The sequence below is a fragment of the Anoplophora glabripennis genome, unplaced genomic scaffold, assembly GCF_000390285.2.
Source record: "Anoplophora glabripennis isolate ALB-LARVAE unplaced genomic scaffold, Agla_2.0 scaffold1, whole genome shotgun sequence".
Lineage (NCBI taxonomy): Eukaryota > Metazoa > Arthropoda > Insecta > Coleoptera > Cerambycidae > Anoplophora > Anoplophora glabripennis.
Genome location: NW_019417028.1, coordinates 909327 through 924770, shown reverse-complemented (window position 1 = coordinate 924770; position 15444 = coordinate 909327). Strand labels below are relative to the sequence as shown.

The following is a 15444-nucleotide window of genomic DNA, read 5'->3' as shown; positions in this document are numbered from 1 at the left end:
CTTGAAAACAGGTTCACGTTTTGCGTCACCTTTTATACAAACACCTCACTAGTTCTATCTATATAAATGTCATTCGTGCAGCAACTATTCCCGTGAAAACTAGCAAAGCTTGGATGTCGATGTTAATGGAAGCTCCAGCACTTTTAGTGCATAGCTTTCAGGATTTAGCTGGAACCTGTTCTCTGTTATTTCAGTGCTTGCAACTTATCGCTATCCAATAAAGGGTGTTTCCTTAGTAATTAAATTTATTGAAGGGCATGTTAAAGGTGTACGAAAGTTTTCTATAGTTTTGTAGAGTAATGCGTTTGAAAATTTGTACCCAAAATGATATATTAAACGTGCTATTATAGTAGACCAGAACGCCTTGTTTAAGAACATTTTTCTTGCTTTAAATGGAAAAACACCAATAAGAAACAACTCTGGTAGAAAAAAATATACTCTGTCCAATGGTACCAAAATAAATAGAATTGGAGGACGAACCTTTTTGAGATATTTGACTTTGAAAATTAAATTTGTCTTCAAATCATTTTACACCATATTAGTGCCTTGGTATTACAGCAACACAATGTCCTGCGATTGGTTAGTCTACATAAAAAGGACCAGTTAGCAACGGTTTATGTTTTTAAGGTATATAATGACATAGTATGGTTCAATCTTCACGTGGTGTGGTTCTGAAGCTGTGAAGTTAAATTGTGACTCTGCTCTGCAGCAAAGGTTGATCTAGCGTCACAGCTAATTTGGATAAGTAGTTGAAAGATGTACAACTTTCAACATTCTCACAACCAAAGACACCGAGTCTGTAGAATCTTCATGGAAAAGACTATCGGGCGTCAGTTATTTGCAATCTCAAGCTAAAACTTTATAGAACTTCCTTTCAAACGGATATATACATTCATATTGATTTTCAGCAAAACTGGAGGTGTTGGTGTGGTTACCACTAGTCTCTACTTTACATGGTATGTCCCAAATGGAAGTTGGGATATTTATGAATACAACGCCATGATAGTTTGAACCTTAACTAGGTGGTATTAAATTGGTGCAAAAAATTACTACGTTGTCCACTCAAAAAGAAATGATACTTATAGTATATAACTTTCTACGACTATAGCTTTCAGAAAATGTTAAACTACCTAAGTTTCACTATTCTATAATTCTGTAAGAATATATTTTATGCCTTATCCTTAACAGACATGTATAAATCTACGGCATAACTCGTACCACTTTCCCGATAATCAGGCGACAAAACTTTTAAGAAAACTGTCACAACAGGATATAATTTAAATGCCTAACTTACCTTTCTCTGGAGGAGCAAAGTAATCCCAAGATATAACTTCTTGTTCCTACTTTGTTTTATCCTGTAGCGTTAATATTTTACACAGCAGAAAGGATTAGTTTAAATAAGTTATGTTTCAGCTTCCACTGGAATATTCATTCGGTACACGAACACGTTTTAATGAATATTACATGGAGTTTGCAGCCGGGCATTTTGCCCGGAATGAATCACGTCAGATTGGCGATGAGTTCTTCTGGATACTTTAAGATGCAATAATTTCCTGTTTTATTTAGGTCGCAGCGAGACGAGCGAGTTTCAGCCTTCCCGTTTACATTTGTTAGCAAATCGGGGGAATTATTCAATTCCACGGCGGGTATTCTACAATAGCTACTTCAAATGCCATTGTATGTGTCAATTTTTGTGAGCTGTCGTCGTCCTCATCATCATCATCATCATCGTCTTCGTCGTCGTCGTCGTCGTTCGGACAGTAGCAAATGATACAGTATATGGATGGTATGTTGTAGAAGAGCGGGAAATCTAATCCAAGACCATCCAATCCGCCTGGTTGATTCTCTCATGAGTAATAATGAGGAAACTTTCTTCCAATCTGCAGCAGAACTTGCCACCGGGAAAAACACCTGGGGATATAAGGCTAACCCAGGGAAATGTTGGTCAGTTAGACGTTCAAATGTCTCTTTGACGGTACACACCTATGCACAAACAAGAAATATGAAAGGATCTATCTTGGGTTCCCTAGAAATTGCAGGATGATTTTTTAAAAGCCTTTTCACTGCTTTCATGGATTCTTAGAATATTGATGGGAAACTGGGAGATCTAACTTGACTACAAAAAAAATTATCTTAAAGATTGAGAAATGCTTAAATGAAGGACTATAAATTTGCAACAGTAAACTAATCACATGTACACTGAAAAAAAAGTATTTGGATAGATTTAAATGGAATTATTTGCCGTAAATGTCATTTTATTCTATTCAAATGTATATACTTTCGTCAAACTATGTGAAACTTGTTTTCTTGCAAGAAAATTGTAGGTCACAGAATGGCGTAGGTGAGAAGTAGCACGATAGATGGAGAGCACTTACGCTCTGTGTATACACATCTCCTTGTGAGTAACGACACTAAAGCAGCTGGATCGTTCCAACGACATAATGATGAGGACCATCAATAAGTCCCAAACCGACCTATGTCTGGTTGGTTAAAGTATTGTTGTTGTACTAGGTGTTGTGAGTTTGAAACAAAATATTTTTTATTACTGAGAAATATAAACAACTATTCAAATTTGTATTAAACAAACGATACATTAATATACAATACAAAACGTGTTTCTATAAAATCTATGTAGATTATAAAATTAAGAATAGAATTCGTTTAACCGTAAGTATCAAATATTTATTTTAAATGCTGCCTAATTTTAAAGTAAGAAATTATATTTCTGGGTAGAAATTTAAAGTATTTAAATAAATAAATAATTTTCTTGAAAGGAAATATGTTTTGCTTGTAAGAAGCTCGAAGAAAATTTTATTTTAACTTAGAATAGAAACAACGTTTTAATTGTCAAGAGAAAAATTAAGCAAATAATTTAATTTTTCTAAAGGATGAAGAAAAAAAGGAGTGATTGTTATTACATCTATTATTGACTGTTCATTGCTCCGAAGTTTATTTGAAAGCAGCTTAGAAATGTAGAATAGATACCTGGGAGAAAAAACTACATAATTATTTTTATGTCTTTATTAAAAATGGCTCACATATTTTACTTAAATTTACTGATATCTTCACACATCCCGGACGTTTTCAAGATAAATTCAAAGACTAAACGCTTTCATCCACAATTTTACTATTAAATATATAAAGCCTTATATATGTATGACTAGGTTATCTACGTTTAAAACCATCACAAAAAATATATTCTAGGTTTCTTTTAGTAGGCTAGATTAAGAAAATTAGAATCTTCGTAATTTTAAACAGACAAAATCGTCCAAATAGAATATAAATTTTGTTACTGAAAAATTTAGGGAGTAATGCATATACATATAAAGTACGCTTTGCAGCGCCACCTATTAACAATTGCTCAAATTACTTTCTAAACCTTTCCAGTAATGTATCGAACATAATCCAGAAATTTGAACTCAATAGATCGAGTGGCATTCGAATATATAAATGACACAAACTAATCTAATTGAAAATATTTTTTTAAACAGCTTGTATTATTGTTATTATTATTATTTATTTCTTTTACACCCTGTATGTCCAAAACGCAGCGTTGTCATATACTTGTTCAATGATTTCATTTATTTATTTGTGGCCTAATGTCGCTGTCTAAAGTTTGGTTAAACATTGTAGTTACGCTCCATATTTTTGCAGACCAATTTGCGTTCTTGTAACTTCATCATAAAAATACATTTTGTTTTCAGAACCAAACAGGTTAGATAAATTATATTACTTAGTTTTCAATAAACTTTTAGGGATCAATTTTATTGAAGTATGCAGGACCTTGACTGTAAAGAAGGAGAACTAAACGATAATTACTTGTAGCACTCTAGTTATTATTAATTTATGATATGCTGCGTCAACGGCTTAAGGAAAGTTATTTTCATACTTTTTTCGGCTCATTAGTTCTCCCTAACTTTTTAAAAGGGTATATACATTACATTTACACAAGATGCTAGAAAATTTTTGTAAATGCTCGTACTTAACGACGTCATTCTCACAGAAAGATAGTCAGCTGCAGAGATTAATTTTTTAAATTTTCAACTGTTCAACTGTTTATAATTTGCTGAACTGCGTTAACTGTGCTTTGTCATACCTGGCTATTTTCAAGTATAACGGACAACGACGAACAAAATGCAGACGTTTCTTTATAAAACAGCTAAGACTTTTTTTGATTGCAGCAGTATGACTCTGACAGAGATTCAATTTTCTATCTTAACAATATCGAGAATTAGAGAACCTCTAATAAGTTTCCTTAAAAATCAGGAGCGTAGAAATCCTGGCGATTTCATTGACGATGTCTCCCTGTATCTCCATCTCCACTAGTTGACCTAGTTGTATACCATTTCAGTAAATGTTTGCCTTTAATTAGTTAAATCGCATTCCCAAGTGAGGTTAGTCAGGCTTATTGAGGTGAAACCTCATTAACGCCAGTCCAATAATTGATGATTTAATGGAACTTAAGATTCAGAACTGGTTTCTTTCCAATCGACTGAATTTGAACTGTACTAATAAAAAGAAGCCAAAGATAATCAAAATCCTTTTGGGACTGTCGTGGTAATTACATATTAAGTAAATACCCAAAAAATTATCACTCCTTCAGGATTCAGTTCAGTTCAGGATTTCATAATTGAACTTATTAACTTAAAGATCTATTTTCTGAACCTAGCCCACTTAAATGATTTTCAATGCATACCTATTTTCGATGTGGCCATTCAACAGTCTTAGAATTAAGTCTAACAATAAATTAAACTTGGTAATAAAAGTAACAAAATAACAACAATAAAATCACTTTTTTTGGAATTTCGGCATTATCGAATCACAAATATTAACCTTAATACCGTCCTGTGCATGTCTATTCTAAGTGACAGAGTGATTTTGGAACAGAACACGTTTTTTAAGTGAACGAATGCAAAATGGCTTCGTTAATGTTTATAAAAATTAAACTGTTAACCATGAATGTATCGACTTACTAAAGGTGTGTGCAGACAATTATAAACAGTTTGCTACACGTCATATCATTAAAAGGAAAAGGTCTATTTCTTAATGATGTGTATAACTACTTAAAAAATGTCATAAATAAATATTTTCAAGCAAATTCTATTATTCCTTTTATTATTTTTCACATATCAGGTATTTATGTAATTAAAGATAAAGGTATATTTTAATATTTCCTGAAATAGTCCGGCTGCTCAGAAAAAATACGTTAAAATTTACTAAAAAGGCGCAAAGGGAAGACTTCAATATTCCCAGTAATATTTTTTAAATGGATTAATATTCATTAATTTTCAACGTTATCGAATAAAACTTTGAACAAATATTTGTTTTCATTTAAATATTCTTAGTCAAATAGGTGTGCGTTTTGCTTTATTCAATTTTCTGCACGACGGGAAGGATTAAATTTTAAATAATATGGAGCACCCGAGGCAAAAGGATTGTTAGAAGCTTTAAAAGTTGTAATGGAAATTTATCCTCGAAAATTTAGTTACTTATATAGCCTCTCACGGTTTCCTCACTAAAATATTTCCAGCGGCCTTACGCCGCTGGCTAGATTAGAAATTGCCATCTACTTTATCATTTCTGTACGCGTTATATTTTACCCATTCTTTAAATACATCCATCTCGAAATATTGCGAAAAATAAATTGTACTCTTGACACCGAAACAATATAAATGCACGAAAATTACGGATAATTTTCAAGGAATTTGCTTGTATGCATGCAACTTTAATTGGAAAGTGGAGTGACGTGTGGTGAGAATTATAATTAGATAATTTTCCATAACATCCTCACAAAAACTTTGTGAAATTCCATCAGGAGTGGCAAAGTGTTCTAAAAATTCAATGGTTTTCTAAGGATATCTGATTTATCTCACTAAATTTTTACTTTGCGTTTCCTAAGGCTTGGGAAATCTTGAAAAATAATGTCATCCAAATAAACAAATCAAATTTTATTGATATGTTTACGAAAAACTTATTGATCATTCTTTGTAAAGCATTTGGTGCGTTTTGTAGTCCAAAAGGCATTCAAAGAAATTCGTAGTGTCTGTGTTCTTTATTAAAGAGTTGATTCGAGTGCAATTTCAATCTAGATCTAATGTAATAAAATAACAGCCATCGAAATGTTTAAAATATTGGAAAGAAACATTTTCGAGGCATCCTTATCCGATAGAATGTTATTATGGAGGTAGAGAAGTTACCAATTCACTCTAAAACATGGTCTGTTCCAAAAACAAGCAGTACACTTTTTGAAACCCAAATACATAGCACCTTTATTAACAGTTTCGGTATTCACAAGCGGTGTCAGATTGTCCAATTACTTGAAACTCATACGGTTCTAAAAATAAAACTCACTAATCTTAGGTGGGAAGTTTGTTCTTTTTCGGGGAAGTTTTCAGCGATTTCAGGTTATGCGAAGGGTACTTGGCGGGGCTACTGTTTGCGGCTATGTCGTCTCTGAAAGCGAGGAAGCCCAGCTGGGCGTGCGAAGCTTCGTTCAGGGCCCTGGACCTGATGCACGCCCTGTACTGGTCGGCTGACAGTTTTTGCCCTCCGAGATTGCCGGAGCACACCTGGAAAAAATAAATTGAATAAAAAATTAATGCTAACAAGTAAATTTAAATATCCACGTTGAATCCAACTTTCATCTGGCCGGTGAAGGACTGATGCGCAGTGGCTATGTGTCGGAACAGCTCGGATATCGTTTTTCTTCATTTGATTACATTTTTAAACTTAATCGGGTCTTCAGCTTTTTTTCTTTTACTGCTGTTTAAGCAGATTGACAATTCATATCCGCTGATGCTGAGGTTGTGCAGCATCGTAAGGGAGCGCGAAATTTCTTATCTAATTTGAGATTCGGCGACTTGAAAAGGAGGATCTAATTTACAATTCCACGCAGAGCCGGGATTATCAGATTAGGTGCAAAGGAACACAATTGATGAAGTTTTAAAATATCAGATCGATCCCCTTTGGCAGTTTCTCGTTAAGAAGATATCTGTTTGTGACTTTTTGCTTTGGGTATAACTGAAAGTGTAAGAACTTGTTAAAATATTTATTTTGGACGAATTTGTCAAGAACTAATTACTTATATCAACACTGTCGAGCAAAGATATCTGAAGTGACACCTCATAAAGGGTATCTGAGCGAACGCCTGTGGAAGGAGGAAATTGATTTCCTCGCCTCGAAGAAAAGGCGTCTCGTGGAAATTTCGCTTTTAGGCCGGTCTATTTTGGTTACGAAAGATAGACAAAAAAATCTAGTGTTATATTAACATTGTCTTTAATTTAATATTAAGTGATTATTTACAAGATAATCAAGGTAAATGTTATACCTTTTTTTTGGGCGCCATATTGGATTTTCACGTTTCTGAATTGAGCGTATTTTTCTGACAACGATGATATGTTTGTTATGTGTAGATATTAGATTCTCTTTTATGCAATTTTATTCAACCAAAAAGTGACACAACCGATGCCTTTTTGTAATTGCACTCTTTACATTATAAAACTGTATATATAAGTATTTGCATAATAGTATGAAACAAAAAGGAGCACGACAAATACGGAAATCACAAGCGCATGTCTAAAATTGTCGAAGTTTTCAATAGATACTATTTTTACTAATGGTGAAGCATCAACTACTTCACATTTTAGTAATCTCAATATCCACGTCATTGTAGAATAACATACATGTCTGTCTCTAATCTAAAGCTTCGCATCGATCAATTTATTCGATACGTATCTAGCGACACCCTAATGCCTGCCCTGTTGGCCTGGCGTGCCGGTGAACAATCCAGGTTTTTTCCTGAGGGTCGTTTGTTAATATCTAGTTTTGTTTCATGGAAAAATACATTTATCTGTTCCCACTGTAGTAAATAGACTATTTAATACAGTGTTTTTTAAGGAGGTAAGTGGATTTTACCGTAGAAGTGGAAGTTGCTACGGACAACGGGATGTAAGTGAGGTAACTTACCTCCCTAGGGAAAAGAGCGATTTCGAGTTATAAATGATGAACACTACATTTTATTAATTATTATGAATTAATATTTATAGAAATTGTACAGGTATTACATTTAGTAACATTTTTATAAAATTTGGATAATTATTCCCCTGGAGTTGAAGTGTTTTTGTAAAGAATCCTGTTGGCTATTTAATTTTTGTTACTTAAACTGTCAGCAATATAACTTTCTGCAATTGTGGCTGATTTCCACCCACCATGTCTCTTGATTGCTAATACATCTACTCCTGTATTAGCCAGTAACGTTGCCGATGTTCTTCGCAATGAATGGCCTGTATACATTTCAGGATGTTCTAGTTTGAAAAACTGTGCAATCTCATTAGGCATCATAGAAAGGGTATTCTTGCCGACTGGTTGGTTGTTGTATCTACCTGCTTGATAGCGCATTAAAAAGCGTGAAATTTCAGCTGAACGAGAAAATCGTTGACTTGTTCTCTTGTACAAACGTTTGACTTTTTAAGTGTATAGCCGTCATTCTTACGTTTCAAAATTGCTCTCAGTATTTTGCTATATCCACGTTCTCTATGAAAATAGTTGACTAAATCATTGAGACCACAAACTCGCCGGTGACTTTAAAGTTCTTGACTTCCCCATGAAATATGCTAACAGTGACATTTCAGAAACAAAAGTATTTTTGTTCTGGCACCATTCTTTGAAATTTCTATACGCCCGTCCGTAGCGCACTTTCCACTTCTCGGGCAATAATATCATACAGAACTGTGGCAGCAGATAAAATGTTATACATCACGCAGCGGTTAAGTATAATTTACCAGTCTCGGACTCTCGCTCCGCTCGGGCGCAAAATTGTCCTCGACTGGTAAAACTTACCTCCTTTATGGTGTAAATAATAATAACTATTCATTTTTGAAACATGAAACATTTAAAATCTTTAACCATATTAGAATTGAAAATTGTTCGATGGTGGGTCGTTACCAAATTTTTCTTTTACTTCTTCTTACATAGAGACATGTAGAATTTGAACAAAAACTAACCACTATCGTTGGAATTGTCGCTACGTCGTTTCTACGTAGAATTTTTCCTCTGTTTCTAATTCCTCCCCTTCTATGTTTGCTCATCAATAAGACAACCGACCTATTTCCTGTTACACACTATCAGTTTATATAATAAATAGCCCGGAACGGAAGAAACAACGGAGATACGACAGGGAGAATCCGGAATATAACGCAAGGCGACCCTTATCTGGAGTGATATTTCAAATTACTAACCTTGGGATGCCATATGTGAAATATTCCTGGGTCTGTTGCTCTTATGACCTTCATGCTGCTCCGGACGTATTTCCTGTAGAGCATAACGTCTTCGCCTCCCCAGCCCACTATGTCTTCGTCAAAGCCCCGGACCTTTAGGAAGTCAGACCTGCAACAAATCGTAATTTTGTTTTGTGTTTTAAATCGTATTCGGCATTTTTTGTAAGGATTCGTCGAGTCGATTACATTGATGGATTTTGAGACTATTTGGCTGTAAATGCAGAAATATAATATATACTGGGTGAGTCATAATTAGGTGTAAAAAAATTGACAGGAACTTTTCTTATAATCCAAACTTTTTTTATTTCCAGAACTGCTGAATGCATTGTTTTGAAATTTGATGTAGTAAATGTCACTATCATTTGCTATTCTCCTGTGAGGTACCAGCAGAATACTAAAAGTCAGAGATGTGCAATCAGCAGTATGGTGAATCTTTAAAAAGAAATGTTGCGCCACTGACTATTCTGGGAAATAATCGTTTTTTTTTAGATTTTACTATAATTTTACCACACAAAGCATACTAACGTATTTTCAGGAAAATGGTTCATAAAAAAATATGGATATACAGGAACCATTAATCGAATAATATCGTTTATATTAAATTGTAGCTTCATACTATACCTAATTCATTCCTGTTCTACCTTAATTATTTACGATAAATTTTAAGATTATATTATTAAAATGTTTCAATGTGTTTTAAAAATGCGGAAGATAAAAATCGAATTCCTAAAATCAAGTAGCCGTGCTTTGATAACCAAACAAAAGCATTTGCTGTCATTAACAATAACTCATTTTTAAATGAAGTAAACAAATTTATCTAAATTTTTTTTCGAAATGGCGATTTTTTTACAAGAGACATAGCTGACATCGTCCTCCCAATATATATCACATTTTTAGTATATTTTTAAAAAATAAACTGATAAAGTTTCGGAAGATACTCTAGGTACATTTTCCGATAGGTTATGTATCATTACTTTGTTGAGAAGAGGCATGTGACAGCTAAAATTGGAAAGGGCTTTTTATGGTTGGGTAACAGCGCAAGAAATTCCACAAGATCGCATATTCCACATAAATAGATAACTGGTAAAAAGCATTTTTACGTTTTCATGTTCATGTAAATTTCTGTCTTTCTGTTTCCCCTTGAATGTCATTCTAAATGTAAAGATACCTCCGAACAATAAAGTTTATCATAAAAAAATAGGTCTTTGAACTGTTTCCCATAATTATTTATAGAATGAACAGGTCAGATGGACCAGAAGTAAACCGAAAATCTGGTATAAAAATGAAACTGAACAATTTATTTTTAATGTATTTCAATGATGTTGGTTTTATTTTACTAGATTTCAAAAATCGAAAATTTTATTACATATAAGTGTACAGTGTGTATCAGTCAAATGGAACTGAAAATACCAATCGACGGGTCTGAGCGTTTTTTCGAACACGCCCCCATTTATTTATTATTGAATTTATTCTATTTGGCAGATACACACTGTATATAAGTTTGAAATATGACTGAAATGTTGGAATATATCGTATACCATGCAAAAAAACTGCACAAAAAACACTTACAAAAATCAAATATTTACACAACCAAAAAAGTTATTCAGCATCACAAAAACACTATCTACGAAAAATGAAATCGCAGTATAACGAATCAAGATATCGATTTTGTGATCCACAGTACTTGGGTCCGAAAATCAATTCTTTCCTACTTATAACGGGCTGAATCAGTTCTGCTGATGATGGCCGCAAAGTAGTATTATGAGTAGAATATTTCAATAATAACAGTAGCTTTTGTGAAATGTTTATAACGAGCGTTCAAATAAAAACGTGGTCGAAGTTGGCTCTGACACATTGGACGTAGGGAGTAGCTTATAGTGACCAACTTAACCTCATTTCTCAACGAGCTGTATAGCAGCTGTCAGTTTCAATAACGTTAATGACTATATAACTTTATTTTAAAGAATAATCGTGATAACAATAACAAACAATTAAAGGAGCTGCGGAAAGTGTCCCCCTCCTTGTTATAACAATAAATTAAAGCAGCTGCTGAAAGTGTCCCCCTCCTTGTTCCAAGCACTTTTCACACCTGTTCCTCAAAGAATTAAAGACATTTTCTAAGATGCTCGGGGTATTGTTAATTTCACGAATCTTGTCTATAAGTCGAGCCTGCAGATGGTTTAAATCAGGAATAGGCAGTTCAAAAATAGTGTTTTTAAGGTAAGGCCACAAAAAGAAATCACACGGCGTAATATCACATGACCTCGGTGGAAATTCATGTTCAGCATTGAGACTTATTAGTCGATTTTGGAAAACTTCCCTCAACATATTCATCGTCTCGCCTGCCGTATGTGCCCTTGCGCCATCTTGTTGAAAGTAAAAGTTTGTAATTTCGTTTTCTTCCAGCTGGTTAACAAAAGGAGCGATAATTTCTTCTCTATACCTTTGCGCAGTAAGAGTACCATTAAAAAAAATAGGTCCATAAATCCTCCTTCGATTGAGAGCACACCAAACTCCAATTTTTTGAGCGTGTAGAGGGCCCTCGACAAAAAAGTTATCTGGTTTTTCAGAAGACCACATTCTCATATTCTGTGAGTTTACGTAACCACTTAAATGAAACCAGGCTTCATCAGAAAAAAAGGTGATATTATGAAGTTCACCGTAGTTGTTTAAAAACCATTCACAAAATACAGCCCGTCGCGGAAAATCAACTTCATGAAGTTCTTGCTGACAAGTTAAACGATAGGAGAACAAACGCAAATCTTTTTTTAACACTGTGTGGCAGGTACCGACTGATACTCCCACCATTTGTGATAAAACACGTACAGAAGTTCTTGGCGCATTTTCCATTATTTGTTGGACATTTTCTTTTAATTCTTCAGTCCGCTTTTTAGGTCGGCCGCTTCCTTCTTTTCTTGTTACACTGCCCGTTTCACGAAAAACATTAACACAACGCTGAACTGCACTTTGAAAAATTTTGTACTCAACAACGCCGGGAAATTGATTTTGAAATTCTATGAAACATTCCTCAATAGAATACTTCCATATTCCATCAATCTTGCGTCCATTTCTAAAGTTGGACTCTATGATAAACACTTTTTGTTCTTGAGAAAACACCATTTTAAACGCTTTTTAAAACGAAAATATTCAAATTGCTAGCGGCGATATAGCTCTTTGACAGATGACGTTTAAGTTCATTTGCTATACGCTACGCCCTACGTCCAAATTTTCAGAACCGACTTGACCACGTTTTTATTTGAACGCTCGTTAGAAAAAATTAATCGTATGACTGTAAAAGTAACACCATAATACAAGTTTGGTTTGTAACCTTTGAAACGCAATTGACGCTCTAAATATCGCTTTGAAGTCGCAAAAAATACATCTCGTGAATTTCCTTTTACATTTTTTTAAATTTTGAAAATATTTATATGCACCCCGCAACTCCATGAACGTTTTGAATAAATACATAAAATCTGCATAGACATAAATTTTTATTCCATAAGTTCCGGATTGAATTATAATAACAAAATAATACCGACTCTGCATTAGTTTAACATAACAATGAAATATGTTTCCAGCTTCATATATTCTTTCTATATCTGCGGAACGTTTTCCAGGTGAAATTTTATGCATTTCCTAACGGAACGGTTACGATTTTTTCCGCAACGGAAGCTTCCTGCAAATGAAGTATTTATACGGGAGATTTGTAAATTTTAATTGTGCGGAAAAGTTGCAAATTTACGTTTACGTTCAGTTTCTAACAAGGGTAAAGTTTTAATGATATGCCGTAAGAGAACTGCAGCAAGTTACGGCTCAACTTTCGACTGGAATACTTCTCGGATATTCCTATTTCGTAGGGGATATAGCAAAATGTTAATGCGACTGTGACACTAAAAATTATATTGCATGTCTCATAAAACCTATACGTGTCGAAGATGAAGCTTTTTATTATACTTTTAACATTCTGATTGAATATGTCTGGAATCGGCATTACAAAAGAGATTTATTATAACAAATATGTTTTCTGACGCATATGAAAAAAAATTATTTATTGTTGTAATCTATTTTTTTGTTGAAAAGTATCAGATGGGCTCATCACTGATACCATGTGTCCCATTTTAATCGACACCTTTCACCTTAACCATGATCTTAAAGGTCAATTGAAGGTCAACTTAATTTTAAACGAATCCCTTTATTTTTTCTCCTGGGAATGAATTCGGCAGAAAATTTTATGCCCAGATGTGATCTCAACTTTGACCTTGAGGCCAAGATAAAGGTCATAGCAAGTTCAAATGATTCGTCAGCCTCGGAAAAAGGTGTGTGCCCTTAGTAGAGTCGACGGGATTTTCATCAAGGTATCAGATAATTACCTTGGAATTAATCTTGACATTGTTCTTTAAGGTCATTTGAACGTCGACTATATAAGTCGACCTTGATGACCTCTACAAATGTTTTAAGGATGGATCGATGATCCTGAATTTAATCGGAAGGTTATCTGAAGGTTGACTTTTTTTTATGTCGGTACCTGTATTTCTTAAGCTGGATTCTGGAAAAGCGGTAAATTCTACACCCGAGTACATTGCAAAGTAATAAGAGGTCAAATTAATTAAAAGTTCATTTGCAACCTCCTTGTGGTGTACATGAGGTCACGCTACCGACGCACAGTGGGGCAGAATCCCAAAAAGCTGGCCAAAAGTCAAAATTTGTAAAAATCGATCTGAAATTTGTTACTCGGGGGGTTTTTGGGGTCGCTGATGACGAATTTGGAGTCACAATTACAAAATTCAATGTGGAATATTTAATATAGCCATATCAGAAGTAGAAATATTTTGTAAATAGGGATTTTCCGAGTAGATTAAGAATTAAAAGATTATGAAATACAAAATTTCACATTTATCGAGCATGAAGAAGATGTAAAAATGACAAATGACATTGGACTATTCATATATTTGGTTAAATAAGTATGGGGAGTAATTTGTTTGAATCCCGTGCCAAAGTTGTAATATAAAATTCCAGTTTTTTCATAAAAGAAAAAAATCATCATCAGATGAAAAACCTTCATTTGTAATACCCGTCGAATCTTCTGAAGTTGAGACAATTTCGTCTTTATCTGCAATCTTCCCATGTCTTACATCGTCCAGAGAAGGCGAAATTCATTCTACTCTACATTTTACAAAAACATACAAAAAAGTTGTTAGGCACTTATAGGCAGCTGATTTTTTTTTTTAGTTTACAGATAATAGTTTTGTCTTTTTTGTCCAATAAGTTAAATGTCAGAATTCTGTAGAATTATTAAACTTTTTTCTTCAAAACTAAATTATTATTTCATTTTATAACGTAAAATTCACATAAGTTTGGTAGCCAATTACTATTTTTTGTAAAAAATATTGAGTATTTTAACCTACATATTCATAATCTACGTACATTTATGAGTTGATTCGATTTTGTTAAAGATAAATCGGTGAACTCTACGAAATTTTATAACCACTTAAACTATTACTTCTGTTCATACGCGCGAGCCATGTGTTGCTCGAGCAGCGGTCGCCTTTGTAGTGATTTAAGAAGCAGATATAGGGAATTTGACCCTAATAGTAATGGATTCTGAGACTTGGGATATTACTCTAGCCAATCCAACAGTAAAAATTACCGAATAAGATTATTTTTTGACTTTTGGCCAGCTTTTTGGGATTCTGCCCCACTGTGCGACGGTGAAAAACTGAAAAAAACATTAAACACATCACACCACTAGTAGTGGACCATTGAGATCATTTCGATAGTATCCCAGGGTAACATCTTGAGTTCACCTTTAATTTGACTTTTAATCTGATTCGTTTGCGAAGTACTCGGGTGTAGAATTTACCGCTTTTTCAGGTTCCGACACAAAATGAAACAAAGTCAACCTTTAAGTGACCCTCAAATGACATTCAAGGTTAAATACAAAATCACCGATCTAGGACCGAAACATCCTTCACAAAATTTGTAGAGGTCATCAAGGTCGACCTTCAAATGACCTTGAAGCTAGAGGTCATGATTGAGGCACTTGATAAAAATCCCATCGACATGAAGTTGCTTCAGGGATGACGAATCATTTGAACTCGCTGTGACCTTGACCAAGGTCAAAGTTGCGATCACATCCGGATGTAAAATTGTCTGTCGAATTTATTTCCAG

General features: G+C 34.1%; 1 protein-coding gene across 1 annotated transcript in view; it reads right to left on the bottom strand.

The window, feature by feature from the left end:
* Nucleotides 1–6116: 6116 nt before the first annotated feature.
* LOC108911720 (chondroitin sulfate N-acetylgalactosaminyltransferase 2) overlaps nucleotides 6117–15444 on the bottom strand; it is a 218456-nt gene continuing 209128 nt past the window's right edge. Inside the window, exons 7-8 of the mRNA XM_023455836.1 lie at nucleotides 9237–9384; nucleotides 6117–6569 (exon numbers count right to left, since the gene is read on the bottom strand). Coding sequence (XP_023311604.1) covers nucleotides 6357–6569; nucleotides 9237–9384 — 361 coding nt within the window. The 3' untranslated portion in view covers nucleotides 6117–6356. The remainder of the gene's footprint in view (nucleotides 6570–9236; nucleotides 9385–15444) is intronic.